Source organism: Bacillus rossius, chromosome 1 (genome assembly GCF_032445375.1).
Source record: "Bacillus rossius redtenbacheri isolate Brsri chromosome 1, Brsri_v3, whole genome shotgun sequence".
Classification (NCBI taxonomy): Eukaryota; Metazoa; Arthropoda; class Insecta; order Phasmatodea; family Bacillidae; genus Bacillus; species Bacillus rossius.
Genome location: NC_086330.1, coordinates 297,997,623 through 298,020,139, shown reverse-complemented (window position 1 = coordinate 298,020,139; position 22,517 = coordinate 297,997,623). Strand labels below are relative to the sequence as shown.

Genomic DNA, 22,517 nt, shown 5'->3' with positions numbered 1-22,517 from the left:
TTCCAATATGTTGGTCTTGATGGCTTATAGGATGATGGTAGTAGAGGATATAAAGTCTCTTTAAGAATGTTGAACATGGTTTATTGAAGTTATTGTTTTTTTTTCATAAAATTAAACATTATTGCATCGATCGGGTATCGAACCGAGGACAGGAATCCATCGAATCAATATGTAAATTAATGAGTGATTTATTTAATGAATTTTGGAACTTTTCCCGAATTTCTAGCTAAATAATTACGGATTTTCAAGATGGCGGCCGAATGACAAGATGGCGGGTGTCACAGCAATAATAAATGATTACTGCACTCTAGCGGGTAAGAGTTAAACTAACATGGCGTCAGCGTACTCTAGCGGCCGAAAACAAGATGGTGGCTTCCAGCATCGCAGACAAGATGGCGGTCATGACGTCATACTAGATGATGTTATATATGCTTTGAATAAAAGTGGTGGGAGTCAGTCTGCCAGCACCCACCACGAGGGAAGGATCGGTCGCCATTTTTATTTTTTTTGCCCTCGCCGGGTTCGAACCGAGGACTCCAAACTCCGTGTCGTAAAAGTACAATTTTTAAATATTTTTTATTAAAATTTTATTATTTGATTTATTTTATAAATTTAAAAAAAAAATTTCATTAAAATCGGATAATAAATAAAAAAGTTAAAGATGGCGGACGTAACGGAAATTGCAACGGTGACGTCATAATTCAATATGGCAGAAAACACATCGCCGGAATTTTCTATAACACAATGACGTCATCCAAAATGGCGGAAAACACATCGCCGGAATTTTCGAGAACACAATGACGTCATCCAAAATGGCGGATCCAAGATGGCGGATCCAAAATGGCCGCCGGGGTCAAGGTCAAGGTCAAAGGTCAAGGTCACATCCATCCAAGATGGCCGCCGTGACGTCACAATCCAAGATGGCGGACCGACAATCACAATCCACACAATCCACACCCTGACGCCTGCGCCAGCTCCGTCATTCCTATACTACTCTTAAACACTTCATTCTTTAAGAAATACACACATTCAATTGGAGCAAATTCTGCAGTACTGTCAATGGTTTTTAACTATGTTCAACAAATTTTTAATTTGAGATAAACAGATTGATAATATTGTTTGTACCTGAAGTCAGCTAGAGGTTTCTCAAATGTGTGGTGGGAGAGCAAAATAAGCGCATTATAACCTCACATTAAAAGTTTTTACTCCAACATATGGTATAAGTGCGATCTGCAGGTACATGACTACCTAGACAGAATATTTCCAGGGAACAGAGATTGTCCCACATCTTTCTTGGTCCGCACGTTCAACTGATATCACACATTTTAGGTTTTTTCCGACTGTCAAGTTAAATGTGTCACAAGTACGAATTAATTTACTTCGTGACCTTGAGACCTATATCAGGATTGTGATCTCGAGTACTCCAGCAGAACATGGCAAGAGCAGGAATGCTATTAGAACATTTTAATTGGGAACTTCTGGGTCAACAAGAATTATGTGTAACAGCCGATGAATCAGTTAACCTTATTCACTAAAACAGTGCAGAAAGGACTTTGTAGGGCGGAACCAAGGGAACTCACACTGAAGTTTACCTTAGTATTAAAACAACCTTCCAAATAGAACTTCAATCTACCGAAGACCACATCAATCAGTTTTTTAAGCTATAATATTTCAAACCTTTAGCATAATTTAGAGTTACGCTTTTTATTAATATTTTGTGAGATTGTAATTCTAGTCATGGTTAGCCATATTTGCGACCCTACAGTCTGGCGCGCAGCTGACCTGTGTCAACATGAACGAAGAAGTTATTGGGTGTTTCCTAGGCTTATACGTGGTTGTGGTGAGTATAACTGTATGGCTGGATTCTTGAAGTCTATGTTTGTTGTACTGCATTCATGTATTCATCAGTTTATGTACTGATTAGCTGAGGGACCTTCTCGCAGGTTTTTAAAGATTTTCAAAAAGGAACGCATTATTTTAAAAATAACTTTAAAAACCTGGTTCCTTAATAATGATATATGTAAAAGCTAAAAAAGAGAGAAAATTTGAAATTAACGTGCGCACACCTGCTCATTTTTTTATGTGTTTAGTCAGCGTTTGTTAATTTTGTCGTGTTTTAACGGTTTTAGTTGAAAATATTTCAATATCTTACGGAAATATATAATATGTAATAAAACATCGCTTATGCACATTTGGAATAACATAATTTACAGCAATGAATTAAATTTCGAAATAGATCCAATAGTTAACAAGTTTACGTTTTACAAACAAACAACAAACAAGAAAAACCACTCTGTTTCTTTACATTATGATTAAATATGTAGGTTACTAAAACGTATAATATTTTACACCATGTATAATACAAGTCAATTTGTGAACGAAGGTAGATGGCATACTTGTAAAAATTATTCAATCTTTCTTTTAGTAAACAATAAATATCTGAGTGCTGTATTTTGATCAGCAACATGGGGCTGTCAACATGACTGTTTGAAATTAGGTTGGACCGTGACTTTCTTCACGTTATTGCGGAATATATCCAAGTTTTATCTTAAGATTTAACTATCAGTGAACAAACCCAACGTTTTTTACTTCCAACATTACAATCAAAATAGAATTAATTACACTTAATATTTCATTTTGATGTATAAATGTTATATCTTTGGAACGTTTTAGTTATCACAATAAAAAATACCATGTTAATGCTGGTAATAATTTTTCTAAACAACTATGTTTTATTATTTAGTTAATAGCACCTAACAGATATTTTATTTGTTTATTTTGTTCAGAGAGACAAAAAAGTATTTTAAGCATTAAATTTGGTATTTAATTTCTCCTTTGCTAACAAGGATAATAATTAATATGGAATATAATTCATTGAAAATTATTTTTAGGTTTTATTAATTTGCTTGTAATGTAAAATACTTAAAAATAAATATCGAGCGATAGTAGAAACGTCTGTGTTTTTCAAAACCATTCGTGTCAAGATATTTCTAAAATAAATCTTATTTTTCTCTAAGGTTGGTAGGGTAATGATAGGTTCGTTCTTTAAATGATTCATGTCATGGGAAAATTTGATTTCATAAAATTTTTTGGACACACGCCATTGTTGTTTTGTACTGTTTGTCATGGAAAAAACTCAAGAATGTTGTCGATGTGATGTCCATAATACCTGTTTATTTCAATCATTGTTTTCGTATGTTTTCTGCCATGTCCAGGTTTGTTGTCTGTCTGCGATTCCTGTTCTTGTTAAAACTGTCTCGCATTTGTTAGCCCGCTGTGTTCGTCTGAGATATTATTACTTTTATGACTAAATTACTTATACGGAATTCTGGCGTAGTTAAATATTTTAAGTTTAGATCTGTTTGTGCTGTCATCATTGTGTATTCCATAATACCTGTTTAGGTTTATTGCTGGGTCCATCTGTTCGACATCAGTTGATTAAGCTTGTTTTCATTTTAATTGCTTATTTTGCGTTTTTAAGTTTTCCCATGACAAACAATGCAGAAATGCAATGGCGTATGTCAAAAACAATGTATTAAGGGATAATGATTAACATTACATAGTTATTTTTAGGAGAGTAATATAAGTTTATTGCTACGATAACCGAATTCGCTTTGGCCAAATCGATTGCGGAAGGTTTTTTAATTGAATTATTCTTGCATTTTTGTAACAACCAAAACCAAAACATGATGGCTTCTTGTGTCAGTGTAAAATTTTAAATGTTAAAAGTACACAAATTATTATTGTGTGATTCGAGACTGCAATGTTATTCTACACATTTACGTTGGGCTGGACGATATAGACGTTAAGGTTAAAGACTTTAATGTGTAGTTTATATTGTTAATATTGGTAGTACACGACATACAATAAGAATAAAATTAATTTGCGACCTCAATGCCACCAGTTATCTGACCAACAACACAATCTGAGTTGCTGCTCAAGAAATTATGGACTCCAGAAAAGTAAGTAAAAGGAGTACAGAATTCATTCATATTTCCAATTGTTTACGTATTTAATAGACTCCCATGATTAGGCTGTTGTGTTCGTAATGTGTGACAGAATATGCGTGAATGTGTGTGAATGATTGTTGGAGAATGTGTAAGTACTTTCAGGATAGTTACGTTTGGAAGATTATCTTAAATTTTCATTGAAAAAAAAAAATGAAGGATCGCAGGCTGTCGTGGTCATTGTCTGAAGTTGCTTGGCTTCTGGATTGTGCCACTCAAAGGCGAAGATCTCACCACCATTTAGGTTAACCTTGCTGTCGTCATAATCAGGGTAGCAACTACTTTTTTTTTAGACTACAGCCCTTCCACGCTGAAGTCAGTCTCACACAGCCGAAGTGTTTGTGAGCCCTGCTAACCAAATGGGAATGATTTGACTGAGGCAAGTGATGCGTGCCAGGTGGGATCTATACGCTAAATTTGATAAAATGTATAACTGCCAATGCTCTCTTCACCCTCCTGGGTGGGAGGGGTAAGCAGCTGGCGACGGGCGTCTGGCGCGGTCAAGCCTGCACCCCGGCAGCCTCTGGGGAGTAGCAAAGGGTAGGCAACAGTAAACCAGCGAGCACACTGGAGGAAACCTGTTGCCTGTGAGTGAACGACTATCGCGACCGAGGGCCCGAAGGGGAAGGAAGCGGATGAGGGCTAGCGGAAACTGTAGTTGTTCCAGATGGGATTTCTGGGTAGCAACTACCTACTGAGGTCCTGCTTTTAAATACTCTCGCCTGATATAAAAAGTGTTTCCTGATTTGCTGCAGATTTAGGCCAATCAGAGTTTTTCTTCTGGTTAGCTGGTTGGTTTATCCAATCGGAGCTGGGTCAATCTGATTGGTTGGGGCTACTGGCCAATCTTCTGTTTATTTTTTATTTACATATTTATTTATTTTATTTTATACACGAACAAAATTCAGCACTAGGCCGGTTTGCAATTTACTCGTGTTATTACACTACATTATAAAAATATAACACTTTTACACTAAACATTGAGACCACACTATTGAATACAATAAATTAAGGAAGCTTAATGAATAATATAAATTAAGGAAAAAACACTAAAAACTATTCCAAAAAATCACTTAAAAAATAAAACATGAATGTAAGGATTCGTAGCTATATAATATAATATGCCACATCTGTAAAGATTGTCTGTTGTAATATTGTTACGATTACCGCAGGTTCGTAAAGGATAGCCCAATTAAAGATTTTTATCACACACACAGTTTTATTTATGACCATTACTTGTCACTTACAAATAATCTTCTAAATTGGCAAATAATTAATTACACTTAAAGAAATGTCAATTCCCCAGTTACTCGTTCCGCACACCTCGCTGGGCCGCACCTCTGGCGCAACTCTCGCCGCAGCACCCCTCGTGGGTCTCCGCCGCGGGACTCCATCGCCACACTCCGTCGCCGCCGCACACCCTTCGCCGAGATCCCACTCGACACCTCGCTCGGAACTTCACTCGGGACTCCGCCGCGCTCGCGACTCTATCGCCCGGAAGCTCCGCCGCGGGAAAACTCCCGACTCCACTGAACTCACTCACTCCCTGCCCTGGAACCTTCGTCCAAGGACTTCGCCACTCTGCTGCACCCGCGGCACTATCGCCCGGAAACTCCGCCGCGGGATAACTCCCGACTGAACACTCCGAACTCACTCAGACTCAGACTGACTCGAAGGTCGGCCCCACCTCCTTATATAGCCCTTGGGTTCCCGTCCAGAACAATCGGGAATGTCTCCGATATATCGCGCTACCTTCGCCGTCGAAATGCCCAGAAACGCGTCGTGTGTCCTGTCGAAGGACGCGGCGGCTGCTCAAAGAACACCGATAAACGCAACAAGCATCGGGTTCCCACAAAACACGCCGATAAACATATCTGAGTCCTTTTATGCCGCAGTGCGGCCTCTTTTACATAACTCGATCTGAGGCAGGTGCGCGCTGCGAAGGTCAGGATGTCGCGAGATAGTATGACACGAGATACCAAGGAGAGGATGCGGGTGGAAGGGGGCGCAGACAGGCCGAACGAGCGCGGCGACGCCAAGCACTGCAGCCAAGCGCGATCGTAACATTGCCCCCTCCTTAAACCTGTTCGTCCCGAACAAGTAATGCATCTCCTCCTGGAGGTCCCCATGCTACTCGAAGTTTAGGCCTCCTGCCTTTCCTCCATCGCGGGCTGTACAGTCTCACCACATAACCCTCTCTCGCAGTAGATGTAGCTTCTCTTGTCACCCGGCGACACTTCTGCATCGCAGATGCCCCATGTTGTTCAGCGAGCTGCCCGAGACGGGCCGACCGTGGCTTTGGACGGACCTGATACTCTTGAGTGCATTGCTTATTGCCTTCCAACAGTTTCCTTGTTTCTTTCCTTTTTCTCTCTGTTTGTTCTCTCGTAGCTACTCGTTCACAAAGCATTTCTTCCCAGTTCTTCTTCGTCTCTTCTTGGTTCCTCATTCCCTCTTCGTTCTTATGTTTATCGTCTGGACTGCACTCAATTACTCCTTGCACCATCTTCTTCACTCTTTGTGTTCACATTTTCTCTTCTCGGTTTTTCTTCCCCTGTTCTTGGTCCTTCTTCACCTCTTCTTGGTCTTCCTGTGTCTCTTCTTTGCACTTCTCTATCTCTTCTTGACTCATGTACACCTCTTCTAGGCTTTTCTTCAGCTCTTCTTGGCATTTTCCCCTCTCTCTTTGGTTGATCTTCATTTCTTCTTGTTCAATATTACTTAGTTTGTAACTCATCTTCACTACTTCTGTGCTTTTCTTCAGCTATTCTTTCATCTTCATGTCCTGGCTGTTCTCTCCTTGACTAATGTTCTCTTCTCTGTGTTCTTCGCTGTTCTCTTCGTTGTTCTCTTCACTGTTCTCTTGACTGTTTTCCTCTCACTGGTCTTCTCTTCGCTGTTCTTCGCTTCGCTGTTCTTGTCCTGGCTGTTCTCCTCTTGGCTGGTCTCCTCTTGGCTGGTCTCCTCTTGGCTGGTCTCCTCTTGGCTGGTCTCCTCTTGGCTGGTCTCCTTTTGGCTGGTCTCTTCTTCGCTGGTCTTCATTTCTCTGTTCTTCTCTTCTATGCTTATCTTCACTTCGGTCTTCTTTTTACTCTTCATTTCTTACTGGCCATTCTTCATTTCATCCTTATCCTTCTTCATTTCTTCTAGGCTATTGTCTGACCCGCTCTTCGTTTCTTCATGATGGTCCTTACTCTCATTATTTTCACTCTTCACTTCTTTTGCAGAGTTTTTCATACTGGTTCTCCATGCCCTCATGTCATTCACCATTTCTTCCAGAAGAACCCTTATTTTCCTGATATCTTCTACACTTAACTCTTCAGCAGCCATCTCTCTCTAAAACATTTAATAATTAAACAACCTAAATATTTTTTTTTCTAATACTGTTCTTAATTATAATTGACCTAGCCGAACCTTCTAATTAAACTAACAATAACTCGATTACATTCAAAACTAACAATGACTACAGTATACTCAAACTAACTTTAGAAAATTTCAACTTAACTAAAGTTCTAAACACTAACTATATTCTCGTAAACTAAATTCTATCCTTAACTGAATCATAAATCTATTAATTAGGACTATCCCACTTCTGACACCAAAATGTTAGGATTTACCGCGGGTTCGTAAAGGATAGCCCAATTAAAGTTTTTTATCACACACACAGTTTTATTTATTACCATTAATTGTCACTTACAAATAATCTTCTAAATTGGCAAATAATTAATTACACTTAAAGAAATGTCAATTCCCCAGTTACTCGTTCCGCACACCTCGCTGGGCCGCACCTATGGCGCAACTCTCGCCACAGCACCCCTCGTGGGTCTCCGCCGCAGACTCCGTCACCACACTCCGTCGCCGCCGCACACCCTTCGCCGAGATCCCACTCGACACCTCGCTCAGAACTTCACTCGGGACTCCGCCGCGCTCGCGACTCTATCGCCCGGAAGCTCCGCCGCGGGAAAACTCCCGACTCCACTGAACTCACTCACTCCCTGCCCTGGAACCTTCGTCCAAGGACTTCGCCACTCTGCCGCACCCGCGGCACTATCGCCCGGAAACTCCGCCGCGGGAGAACTCCCGACTGAACACTACGAACTCACTCAGACTCAGACTGACTCGAAGGTCGGCCCCACCTCCTTATATAGCCCTTGGGTTCCCGTCCAGATCAATCGGGAATGTCTCCGATATATCGCGCTACCTTCGCCGTCGAAATGCCCAGAAACGCATCGTGAGTCCTGTCGAAGGACGCGGCGGCTGCTCAAAGAACACCGATAAACGCAACAAGCATCGGGTTCCCACAAAACACGCCGATAAACATGTCTGAGTCCTTTTATGCCGCAGTGCGGCCTTTTTTACGTAACTCGATCTGAGGCAGGTGCGCGCTGCGAAGGTCAGGATGTCGCGAGATAGTATGACACGAGATACCAGGGAGAGGATGCGGGTGAAAGGGGGCGCAGACAGGCCGAACGAGCGCGGCGACGCCAAGCACTGCAGCCAAGCGCGATCGTAGCAATATTTACTGGGTAGGTCACATTTCCAGTGTGCAGTCACCATTATTGTGTCAGAGTTGCATCTGACTGTTGCTTGTGAAGAAGCGCGCGGTAACGCGTTTTGAAACCCGTGTCGAACGTGTACTGCCGCAGCGAGTCTGGTAAATCATTCCACAGATGGCTTGCCAGGTAACTAAATGATCTTTTAAAGAAAGTGCTATGGTGCTTTGGTATTTGAATATTTTTCTTATGTCTGCTGTAGTATCCGTGTTTAAAAATCTGACCAGAAAGTTTAGAAAACAAGAAACTTTGTGATGCTCTAAGATGTATATTTTTTAGTTGGGTTATAGAATGAAACTGCCTTCTGAGGTCCATGTTGAGCCAATTTGTTGATGCAAGTTTCTGACTTATATTATCGTGTTTCTTTAAATTAAATGCAGTTTCTGAATTCTATACTTTATTGTTTTGTCAATGCCGACAAATAATCCCGCACAGTAATTAAAAGGAGATAGCACAAGTGTGTCACAAAGTTTAATTTTAATATCGGTAGGCAAAATGTGTTTAAATTTGTACAGGTGTCTAAGTCTGTAATATCCTGTTTGTAGGCAAGTAGATTATGTTGAGCTTAGCTGGGTTGTCTTACCAATCAGAGCGATCTGTCTCCTGTTCGATGCAGAGCTTTATTTTGAGGATTTATGAAGAGTGGTTCCTATATACTGTTTAACCCTTGAGAACTCGCTCTTACGCTTTTACAAGCATTTGCGCAGGAGGTTTCAGGCTGCCATAGATTTTGTCTCCTAGCTATACTTCAAAACAAATAAGTTAAATTTTGTTCTTGGAAAAAGTAGGCCTATATTAAAGCACTATATTGTCAAAATTATAATTAATATCTAACAACTTTTTAATTAAAAATTGTTAATTTATACAACTGCATAAATACTTAAATAACTAAATATTTTTAATGCTTGAGGCTTACATAAATAATTATATTATCTTAAAATATTAAAATTTTTAATGTTTAGTTACATCTAAAACCAAGAAAAATATGCATTGTTAATACTTTTAAAACATGTCACTATCTCCATTACTGTCTGTTTGTGAATGACATTTCACGTACACTGTTCTGGAGTGTTCTTCACATATAGCAGGTCTACAGGTAACACACTTTACGGAGGTTATTCTGTACTTCTTTTTGTGGCAAAAGTTGCAGACCTGTCTTTTAGACTTTTCTTCTTGTAATCTTTTATTTTTTAAATTCAAAGCTTTCTTCTTAACAATTCTGTACAGCCTAATAATCCTTGGGTATGCACCCTCAATAAAAGGTATGGATGAGTTAGCTGGATACTCGGTTTCATCAAATATTGTCTGCGCTCGAGCTTTAACAACGCGGAGTAGCCAAGGGCGACACCGGCTCGTGTATCACACGTCTCATCGCCTCTACGAGCTTGAAACCGAACTGGCGTGCAGTCTTCCATCGACAACGATTCTCTGTGGGACTTCAGGATGTGATCCTATCATTTAAAGGTGGAAAATTAAATATATAGTTGTAAATATATATATTTAATTTTCCACCTTAAAATAAATATAGCTATAGTTGTATATATATATTTATCAAAGACATGATCCAACAGGTTCACAGAATGTGTGCAAGGATGCGAATATATAGCCTCTCCGCACCAAGTGGCAATCCTCTGCCTCCACGTGGGCACCGCTGTTGGGGGCAAATCGGGGTAACCATGTTGGGATGGGTAGCCTGAACCTCTGGTCATAGCATCGCCTTAACTGAAGAGGACAATGCCGGGCGTAACCCTGCCACAGTGCATCCACGATTCCATGTATGGAACCAGAAATGGTGGATTGGCTGAATCTGCGGGCAACAGCAAATGCGATTGAAACCTTTCTGGGGGGTTCAACTGCCGAGCATCGACGTTTCGGCCCCACAGGACCCCATAGTGAATGGATCAGGCCTATGGTAATGGACGGACTGAGAAGGGCACCGCTGTGTTTGGATGTACCTGGGCTTAAAAAAGAACTGTAAACTGCTAGACCTTGTCCAGTGGTCGGGGGAGGTACCGAGGTAACCCCAATGCCCTCCAGCATACGCACAGTTGGTCTGTCATTTCTAGCCAGAGCTTTCTGCGATCGCCGCCGGATGAGTTCAGGCACTTCCGGGCCTTAATCGGCTATAAATCTGTCGGGACGAGGTACGGCAAGTCGGAGGGTAGTCCGAGGAGACGAGGACATCCATTGGAGTAACTCTGAAGAGTGGCAGTCGGTTAGCTGCTGGCGAACGGTCTGCCGAATCAACACCAAGTTGATAGTAGTACGGGAAGAATCCATGAAAGATTTTTTGGTGTCCCGCTGAGGTTTCCTCCAAGACCCTGGATTCTGATTGGGTAGGACTCGTATTTGGTAGCGGTGATCCGATCGCTTGGAGCAGGCTCCAAGGGTTCCCTAGCCCGATGTGAAGTCAACGTGGTGAGCGACGACACAGCTCCGGTACTAGCCTGTATAGTTAACAGAGGTTGGATAGGCCTCCACCGGACCACGGGTTCACTAGGTGATTTGAGGGGTCCCAGCGTGATGTGGGAGATCGGGGAAGGCACCAGCAGTGCTGATAAAGTCTTAGGGCTCAGGACACAGCCAACTATCTGGTTAGCTGAGTGTGGTATAGGGGCTGAGGCGGTGACTATGCTGGGTTGGTGGCCCCAGCCGCTGGTCATTGCCGAAGCTCTAATACCCTCCCGATCAACAATAGAGAGCGATCCCTCACAGTTCTGTATTCTTAAAAGCTCTGGAATGTTTATAAAAGCGAACTGGAATGTAACTCCCACCCTACCCTTTTAAGGCGTATATGTGGAAGGGGAATATGACAACGCCACCGTAAGGTCGGAATAATCTGTAAATCTATTTATTAGCACATATAAATTGCCCATAAAATAATATACAATATTGAACTGGAATATTATTCAAAAGTAAAATTACCGGAACGTGAGACTCGCCATTCTTATTCTGCTGGGGACGATGTTTCACGTTCGTAGGTGGTTATTTGTCCTTTCACAAGGTTTTGACAGCTTCTTTGGTTGTGAGTTGATTCATTACCATCCAGACGAAAAAAATGATACGCCGAATCGAGCTTAACGGTTGCTGGACTGCAACATGGTATGTCCTTTTCAACTTTTTTTTTATTGGCTGCCGTTGTCAAGAGCAACCATTGCCTTATTTGACCAGACCATTCAGAGATGGTTTGCTTCAGCATGAAACTCAGTTGATACTACAATGTTTTATTTCACAGCTATTCTCGAAAATCCAATCGCCAAATATTAGTTGCCCTAATCGTTGCCACTCCACATCAGGGATGTCCAGTGTGATCGAGGGAATGAACTTTTTGTTTCGTGTGTCCGCAGGTGGTTCGAGATGCAACGAAACTTCGTTCTGTTCGAGCGCGGATGCGTACGACTTGCGACACGCTGTGAGTAATTTGCGGAATTGTTGGCCTTTTCTATCGTTATTTTTTGTTAAAAACATTTGCAAGATCATAGTTCGATAAACATGAATATAAATTTGGTCATTGGCTACTACCTATCTGTAATTGGTTTCTATTTATGGAAGTAAACCTCCAGCGAAAGACACGTTTTGATCAAACAATCAATCATGATGCAAAAAATTATGATTATTGTCTAGCTACGTAACTTCTTTTAAATTACTACGAATATAATAATGAAGTGCAAGTATTGGTCATGAAAAAAAATCTGAATGAGCTATGCTTGCACAAGTAGTGTTCCTTATGATTGGTGACCGTCTTCTAAAAAAGGCACTACCTTACTTTTCGTGACATTCAGGACGCATTTGTTTCCGCACAGAATTAATATGATTGGTTGACAGTGGACATGTACCTGAAAGAACCTCAACAAACCACGAAACACAGATGATGCTACAGTGTTTTGACACACAACTGATCTTACAATTTATTTATTTTGTTAAAAATACATGCTTCTAGTAAAGCTGCATTTTTTCTCCCAGTGCGTCGGATCTTGCGAACTTAAAGTGACTGGCCTGGCCAATGCAAACTCAACCGCAAAACAAGGTTACGTCGAAGCAGAGCGTTCCTTCCATCTGGACTTGTACCAAGCTTCCAACTGCTCGGAAAGAGGTCAGTTCTCGTATTCTGTATGCCTACAAGTGCAGGTGTCGCCAAATATATACAGTGATTTATATTCGACCGACAAGCTACGGCTGTAGGTTCACAAAAAAATCAAAACATATGTACAACTTATGGTATAAAGCATTTCCCAAGGACTTTGAAGTTGGAACTGAACAATTTGTTATTGCAAATAATAAAGGAAGTATTTACAATGGAACTCTTAGAGTCTGGATAACGTTTTATTAAAGATAACTCTACACCCACCGCAAAACTTGTCGTCGTAAAATTATTTAATTCCAATAACTTTGGGTAACAACACGTCACAAGAAAATGTACGGGAAATGAAAAATTTAACTTCAAATTCTTCAATGAAATCATTTTACGACAGTAACAAACTTCTTTGTGTTTGTATTATTGAACAACTAAACATTATCCAGACGCTCAGTGTTCTATCTTTAATACTTCCTCTATCTTCAACACAATAAATTATACAGCATAAACTTAAAAGGTAGCACACGTTAAGTCAGAACCAATTACAAAAATGTAAAAATTTAGCATGCCAATTAGTATGTCTTTGTGGTGATTTAAGTATCCTTGAAGGTTTGCTATTTTGGTTTGTGATAGAAAATTTTGTAAATAAAACCACAGATATCGTCTTTAACCGTAAACAGGAAAAATTCGCGGCTTCATTAAGTAATAGGCTGAAAATTCAAATATTTATATACTTGCTGCTTCTATATTGTCTCAGATTATCTAGAGGACAAAGAAAAAACGAGAAAACTTTAGTTGAAAAGTATCGAATCACAGACGTAGTATATCATAGAAGATTCTGGTGCAATGCTATTCTTATGGGACTACGATTTTGTGGCGGATTCCTGTGGTGGCTTGTCAATCATCAGGATTCGGACGTTTCCGTCGTTGGATACCTATAACAACACCTCATCGACAATCTTCGGGCACTTTCGTCCTTTGTTTTAAGCATCCGCAATTATGCACAGTAGCTTGCAGTTGTGCTAGGCGCACTACCGTCGTGGATATACATAGTTTTATTTTTTCTCGGTATTAGCTACTTCTACTGTAAAAATCGTTTTATTTAGTTCTTATTTTGGTTCCTTGAAATATTTAATAAAGTTAGAAAATAATTTCAAATGCGGCAGATTCGAACCCACGACTTACATATTACCAGCTGAGTGCTCTTACCACTAGGGTTCTGTGTCATTCTGTCCGAAGAAAGTTTATAAATGTATACTAGATGTAATTCCTAATCTTCACCACTCGGAACTCTGGATTGGAGGACATACGCCTTTGTAAGCACGACCATTGAGACATTTACCAAACCTATAATTAAATAAGGTACATAAAAAAATAACATACATATTTGACCTTGTATTTCTTTTTTTATTTAAAGGAATTATAGCATCACTTACTAGAGGACGTTACCAACATATTAATTTTAATTAAATCCCCTAGAGTGCAGTATCACCATATATCAACTGTCGTAACATCCATCATCTTGTGGGTCGTCCTGGCTGATACATAGAAATTCTTAAAATTTTAAACTATAATTTCGGGAAAATTTCTGGAATAAAAAACTTTGTAAAATAATTATTGATTCGATTGATTTCTGCCCTTCGTTCGACCCTTACTCGATACAAAAATTGTAATTTCAGGTTTTAAAAAAATATTTATTTGTTAAAATATATTGAAAAATCCTAAAAGAGGTAAAAATTATTCATCTCCCAAACGTCAAATGATTCGATCGATTCTTGTCCTTTGTTCTATGCTAGCTTGATACAAAAAATATGTAATTCTATGTAAAAATATTTTATTTAAATTAAAAAATGGTGAAAAATATTAAATAATGGTTTAAATCCCGAGTCTATCAGTCTCCAGTAAGCCGATATAACCGTAATCTAGCAAATTAGTAGTATATATATCCTAGAAATTAGGGGAAAAAATTCTAAAATAGATATAAAAAATCACCTGTTAAAATAAAGATTAACTCGAACAGTTCATGTCCATGTTTCGATACCAGGGAGTACAGAGATATTTAAATTGATTAATTATATATATATATTAAACAGTCCAAGTTAGGGATACAATAACAAAAAAAAATCAATATTACATGAAACAGCAGGACAGTGGAGTTAAAACACATCAAGTACCAGACACTTATGTAGTAAAGGATCATGTGATCGATAGCCACTGGCCAATTTTTTTTTCTTCTTCCCACATGTAGAAAAACAACTTCCAATACACGCGAATTTTAAAGTATATACGTACAACTAGTAAAAGTACCTAAATTCAAGCGCGTTAAACAAAAACAAAATGCAGCACTTCTCAAGGCTAGAGGCAGGCGCTGGGCGAACGAGACTGCTGGTTCGCGGTGAGAGATATGCAAGCCAGCACAGGACCGCCTGGCCTCGAGACACGCGGCGCGGGCCCCGCTCCCCGGCCGTGTCGCCAACACGTGGAAAACTCCGCTCAAGTCGTGGCCTTTACATGTAAAGTACTTGTTGGAATGGCTTCAGAGTACAAGAAACGGAACGAGATTAGAAAACTAGCTCACGAATGTAACGTTTGCGCCCAGAAAAAGTTTGTGGTGCAGTTCCCAGAGTCGAACCCAGAACATATGTCGCAAAAAAAAACATCGATACGAATAATATTAAACTACGAATCTTCATACATACCAAACGAATATTAACCAAGAGGCATTTTTCAACGATTTTAATCGAACAATTTAAAAAGGTCATGTTCAATGCCAGATGTATAGACTAGTCATCTCCGAACGGCGAGGTCAAAATTGACCTGACTTCAGTCTTGACTATGCACATTTAACGAAACGACAAAATTTCAACAAAAGAGACAAACACGCAAAACACACACTGGACATGCAATGGACACGCAATACACGCAATGAACTTGCAATGCACTTACCGAACACACAATGAACACGCATGTACATGCTGTCCAAGTACCTCTAATAGTTAAAGTTATTTGTAAGCCGTTCGCTGGATATTTTTACAGTATAAAATGTCTACATTAATAAACATAATAAAACAAATTAAAGTCAGATAATTGAATATTCTAAAATATTTTCCATGCTTTAAAAAATTATTCTTGGATGAAAAATCATTTAAAATCTATAATCATGCGCAAATATTCATGATAACTAGTATTATCTCCAAAAACATATTTCATATTGGCAAAAATAATCATAGCCAAGTAATGTACAAAGTCACACTAACATTCTTGTTGTATTACAAAATCGGTCTTGGAAACTGGTTTCCAAAAGAATATTTGGTAAAAGTTTAGAGAATTGTTTTCTGTGTGGGGCGTGGCCAAGTATGTTAAGAAATGTCCTTGGGCAAGGCACTTTTCTTCGAGTGCTAAACTCGTTGAAAATACACTGACTTTGTAATTCTTAGCAAACAGTAACCCACCAGCGTCTTTATGGAGATTGATGTTTTGGGAACAGTTGGTGTGTAACCAGTCTGTGCCTAGTCGGTGCTGTTTGGTTCCGTTAGAGATCTGTTAGTATCCGCTGGTTGAAGACAAAGAAAGAAGGAGGAAAACATATTTAGAAGAAATAAAGTACATGTTCTATAAACAATTCAAACAAAAGGATTAAGCTAATATCATAATATGAATTAAAACACTTTCTGGCTATGGTTTTTTTGCCACCCAAATGAAATCCAAGTAGATTAAAGATAAACGATATTCAAAAATTACAGAAAAAAGGTAAAATAACAGGCCATTTTAAAACCCCTACACAGAAAAAATTTTTGTACTCACACAAAAGATTCCTTTGGAAACCAGTTGACAATAAATAATTTGTAATACTACAAGAAAGCTAATGTAAATTGTTTACAACATATTTTGTGTTTTTTTTGTATAAGTTAAATATATTTTTGAAAAACAGTAATGAATATTTCTTGCACGCTTATGAAAATTAGCCCATAATTTAAAATTTTGATCATGTTTTATGTAAGCATATTCTTTTTTAAACCACGGAAAATAAAATCGAATATTTATGAATGGCAATTTATTTTGTTTTCTTATGTGTAAATTATTATTAAATACGTACCATTGTTACCTGAATGGAGTTGTGTCGTGTTACGGTCAGATATAATGTATGTTTTGATAGCCTCGTGTTAATTTAGTTAAAAAGTCAATAATCAATACTGGAAGTTATGTTGGATTGTGGTGTAGTGTCCGCCACATCCCTGATGTACCGCAAAACTATACAAGTAAGATATTAGCAATCAACACCACTACTACAATACAACATTATATATATATATATATATATATATATATATATATATATATATATATATATATATATATATATTCAGAGAGGCACATACACATTACAAAATTTATTTATGCTGCCGCAAATTAAAATCTTTAAAAAGCCTTTTCTCCCTTCCTAGAGCCCACTGAGGTGAGACATTTGGGACGTTGAAATGGGCACATACCTGCTTCTACTCACACAGTTTAAGCCAAATCGGTGAGTTCCAACTTAGATACTCCCCTTAGTAGATGTATACTCTACATGTTCCTGATATTTCATCTTGTCATTTTATTCCTTATAAGTGGGTAGTTAGGTAGGTATCGAAACGGAAAAAAAAATCTGGATGGTTTTAAGCCGCAATCTTCATCACAGCCAAACGCAATAGAATAGTGAGGCATTCTCTCTCACTATTCAACTTAATTAACAAATGTGGAAAGATTTTAAGGCATTGGTACAGATAAGACATTTACCAAGCACACAAACGAATGAAAAAATAGTAATCCGGGAAAAATAACAAAAACTAAGACGTAAACAAGAATAATATCATATTTTATACGAAGCTCCCATCTAAAACAGTGTTAATGATGGGTTACAGTGCTACTAGCGCAGGCCGCCGCGAGCTTCACTAAGCCAACGAGACACGCCAAGGCAAAGGATAGGAAGTTGCCAAACCTATCTATATGACCGTGTCTATGACATACGATTTTCTGTTATAAAAATGAATTTACCCAAAGTGATCGGTTGAACGGTATAGAAGTTGATGCAGCACCATCTACAGTAGTGGATAATTAAAAAAGAAATGGATAGCATGAGAACCTTCTCCATGAAAAAAAACACTCCGATGTGTCAACTGTCATGATGATTGGTTAAACGGTGTCAGAGTTTATCATTATATATATTTATAATATAATATATATACCTACCAACATCCATTTTTATATATGTTGATGACCTGAGCCGGGACAGGCGTATTAAAAAAATATTAATATAAATAAAATATATTAGTTTTCTAGTAGCGTGTCGAGAGAACATTTATTTTTCGAGAGTAATTGTGATTTGACATATCCTCAGATGTGATAGCACACAATCACACAACGCATGGGATGTGGTGAAGCAACCATCCCAGCTTACCGCTGGGCTGACCTCGGGGACCATGATGCACCGCAACAGAGATGGCCGCGCCGGTAAAAAAATGCCAGGTCCTTTGGAGGACGAGGGAGGTGTGTTACCACTACGCCACCTAGCTCAGCCGTATTACCATTGTTTTATTATCACAAGCCCGCTCAACCATTTCATTTCCCGTGGTACTAAGCCCAGCTGTGTGTTGTCGTAGGACAAAACTTCGTTACCTGACAAACTGTTAATTTCCTCCAAAAATACATTAACAACTCCATGTTCACGGATAAGAGTAAAATGTTCGCTACATAACTTACTTATAGCGTTCAAAAAAGAAAAACAATTTTCTAATTAATTATTTCATACCCTTTTTTTCAGCCAATCGATTTAGGACCAGTTTCTGCTCTACATGGTTGAAATTCTTGAGATGTTTCGAGTAAGTCACAGTCACCCACGATTTAGCACCGTGTTATTTTTAAATATATGTACCCATCCAAGGACTTTTTTAAACTTTTAAGAGCTTATGTTTATAACAGATTGTACATTAGAGCTGTAACAACTAATAGGAATAGAAGTAAAATTTCATTTAAATTATGTAGTAGGCTACATAACTTCATATCCTACACGGCAAAGACAGAATTTAAATTTTCCTTTCTCTCTTATTTACAAAACATTTCATACAAATTCATAGAATTATTGCATATAAAATTGTAGCTAATTATTTTTCGGAAAAAATATGAACTAAAATTATTTTTTATATAAAAAATATATCATATAATATATACAGGCCCACATGCGATCCTTAATAATTTAAACCACTTCCAGATGAGCTAGAAACATGATATTTCGGCAACTCATGGATATTAACTTATAACTGGTGAAAATATTTAAAAAGAAATATGTATAAAATTTACAACTCCAAAAAATTTCATTATTGCGAAGCACTTTAAAACTCAGCTCAGACCTTTCTTCGGAGGCCAAATATTACTTAACGTTACAACTTACCACTATTATGATTACACTATCGGATCATGTGTTACTAGGTCAACAATTACATCCCCATTACATATTTTTCTTATCTTAATCGGTCATACTACAGATAGAGCCCCATTTTCAGATAAAAGATAATTTTTGTAATTATTTCAGGGAATATTTCGATTATTTTCTCATTAAACGTACAGCTGCAGTCTTAGAACTTGGCAGGCGTTATTTACACTGAAAGGACCAACAATTTTTTTCCTGTGAAAATTGTTTCCTATCTCCATTTGTTGGAAACCTATATTTTTCTATCACCATAGATTTACTGTAAAGTGTCACCCATTTCTTTACGATTTTCCATTACTGTTTGGCAGCTGTATCCTATAACCATTAAATTTTTTATACATATAGCCGTTGAGTTTGCAAACATTACAGCCAAATATTTGATTATAGCTGCCCTACTATAATATAATAAATATATATATATATATATTATTAAAAACATAACACTCATTTTTTCTGTACTTTTACAAAAGATTCTTTTGGAAACCCGTAGAGCATAAATTCACCAACTTTGAGAAAAATTGTTGGAAATAAATTAAAATTAGCCTAATCTAACCTGGGTGGGGTGGGTAGGGTTCGGTTCACACCAAAGCATCGTAGCTGTTACCTGTAGATTTCAAGTGCACTAACTTTACGATTTGTTCTTTTAAGACACCCTACCTACACCAGCGCATGAGATGCATCAAAACTGTTCCGACACTACCCAAATTGCATAAAATTCACCAAATTTGAGAAAAATTGTAGGAATAAATAATATTATCCTAAGCTAACCTGGGTTGGGTTGAATTTGGTTCCGTTAGGTTACTACCAACATGTTAAAAAGAATTACAGCTAGACTTTAGAATGGGGGAAATTGTTATCGTTTTCCCCAGAAATTAATTTTTTTTGTATATTTTTCACGCTTGGCATTATTCTAAAGAATTGATATCTGAGTTTCTTCTCATAAGTTTATTTGCAACATCACAACATGAGATCACATTATTTGCTCGTTACCAAGGTTACATGTTTACACATCTCTGGCGAGTACTGAAAAATTCACTCTTTTTTTCTAATGAAACAGAAATTTTAATGTAAAACTTCCGATGTTGGTAAATTTATACATTTACATGAAAACAACTCTATTGCTATCGTGTACGCGGTAATACAGGGTTTGGATTCTTATCAGCACATTTATGCTTTGTGTTGTCCAAGTACCTCCAATATTAAAATTATTTGTAAACCGTTCACTGAATAGGTTTTTAGTATTTGCTGCGCAAATTAATAAGTATGATAAAACAAAATATAGCCCTATTATTGAATATTCCAATATCTTTTAAATGGTCTTAAAAAATTATGCTTGAATGATATATCAAATAAAATATAACCATGCCCCAATTTGCATAAGAAATACTCAGTATGATCTTGAAAAACGTATTTCATATATGCGAAAATAACCTGAGCCTTATCTTGTACAAAAGTACAATATATTTATTTTAGTATTACAAACTATTTCTTGACAACTGGTTTCCACAGAAATCTTTTGTAAAAAGACGGAAAAAAAAATTCTGTGTGCTGGTCTCTGAATATAGATTCATAAAATAAGAGATGTTGATATCTCAGGAACATATACAGGTATTTGTCACGAGAGTTTCCCGCGAAAGACAGGCGACTCTAACAAGAGGTTCTCTCTGCAGGGTGCTGCCTTGGTGGCTGGTGTTCGCGTTCCGCGGACCGGAGATGCAGCCACGTCACGTCCCCGCGACTCAGTGACTAACGGTAAGGAAAAATTTCTTCCTCGGAAACTCATGGACTTCAATGATATAATTTACTTTACATGTACGGAAATTTTAACGAATAATTTAACTAAAATAAAAGATTACTTCTTGTTTAGTTCCGGACACCCGGATCCTTGAATGAACTACGCTGACGCTGTTCATGAGTTGTGTTGTTCCGCTGTGAACACGCGTGATTTTTTCGTGCAGACCCAACAAGCTTTTGAATACATTGTAAATACAGTAGGACCCCTCATAACCGACCTTCCCACAACCGACTCCTCCTGATATCCGACCTAGTCTCCGTGGTTGGCGAGCCTGTTCAGACTTGAAAATGTGACGCATCTACATGTTTCCGTGTCGCAAACTGTCAGTTCAGCCGTGATTGTTGGTGTAGAATGTGCTCGTACTATAATCTTGTACTGTCCTGTGCTTTTTTTTTTAACGTAACGTAATGTATTGTGGGCAAAAAAAAAGTGGAGAGACACTTCCGCAAAATCAAGATGAGGCAAAACTGAAACTAAAAATACATTACTGAATTCTTTAAATAAGGTATGCTTACATTGTATTCATCTTCTCATATATAATTTAACAAAAAATAAATGTTTGAAATGTATACAGCATCATTTTTACAAATAAAGTTGTATTAATGTACATACTGTATATCTGGGAAAGGGTTTTTTTTTTTGCTCCTACTGATATCCGACCTTTTGGCCGTTCCGACCATGGCCCGGTCCCGCCATGGTCGGATATGTGAGGTTCTACTGTACATCTGTATTATTCGTTTTTACTCATATGCAAAGGAAAGAAAAAATATGTTACGTGTTAGTTCACGAAGATATTCGTTATTTTACGGGAATCCTGGGATAATTTGTTTCCAGCGCTCTTCGTAAATTTGAGGTATAAGGTAGATTTTGTAGACTTGTAAATCCATTTATTAAATGTGCTTAAAATAAAAATGTATCGTTTTGAAATGAAATTGTTTAGTAATGCATGTGGAACTGTCTCAAAAATATTTGTTATCCTAAACAGTAAAAAGGTTACTTCAAAACTTCAGAGCCGACTATTCAAATAACCTAATAACGTGTAGCACCTAAAGACACCACTTTCATTATCTTGCCCAGGAACAACTGCAAGAATCACAAAATTACGGCACTCATGTATATGTCTCTGGACCTGAAAATGATACAACTTGAAACATCACATGTCCACTTGAGTGCCGCAATGATAACATAAACCCTATGTATTATGCTAATTGTACATATATGTTGGTCAGGTAGTGTGTATATCCGAATGTAACAGGGTTCCAATGGACAATGACCAAAATCTCAATTCAGGTGACAACAGTTGTACTCATTCAAGATACAGAGGTGTTTCACAAGTCAAATGAAAGATTCTAATTTGCAAATACTGTATATCAAAGGAAAATTTAAAACACTTCTCTGCAGTATAAAAATTATAGCGCGGCATGGGCTCAGCTAAAGCTAGACCTCTGTAAAAAAATATATCAACTGTTAGCAAGTATTTCCAATAGTTCAAATGAAGTTAACTTTACGTTACATCTAAGATTGGTCGGGACTAAGGTGTATACGTAACTAAGACATAAACATACAGCAATTTTTGTTACTGCAAGGATGGAATCCAACATAAAATATCGCTGCGAATTTT

The 22,517-nt window shown here is 38.1% G+C and overlaps 1 protein-coding gene across 4 annotated transcripts in view; it reads left to right on the top strand.

Annotated features, from left to right (window-relative positions):
- The window catches only part of LOC134527803 (uncharacterized), a 121,780-nt gene that overhangs the window by 95,509 nt on the left and 3,754 nt on the right, over positions 1–22,517 (top strand). Inside the window, exons 4-7 of one of the 4 annotated variants that reach the window (XM_063360750.1) lie at positions 11,908–11,972; positions 18,013–18,125; positions 18,436–18,493; positions 20,772–20,853. In XM_063360750.1, the coding sequence (XP_063216820.1) occupies positions 11,908–11,972; positions 18,013–18,125; positions 18,436–18,493; positions 20,772–20,847 (312 nt within the window). In that variant the 3' untranslated portion in view covers positions 20,848–20,853. Of the gene's footprint in view, positions 1–11,907; positions 11,973–18,012; positions 18,162–18,435; positions 18,494–20,771; positions 20,854–22,517 lie in introns of all 4 variants that reach the window. The other 3 variants (XR_010074280.1, XR_010074278.1, XR_010074279.1) reach the window with 3 other exon arrangements.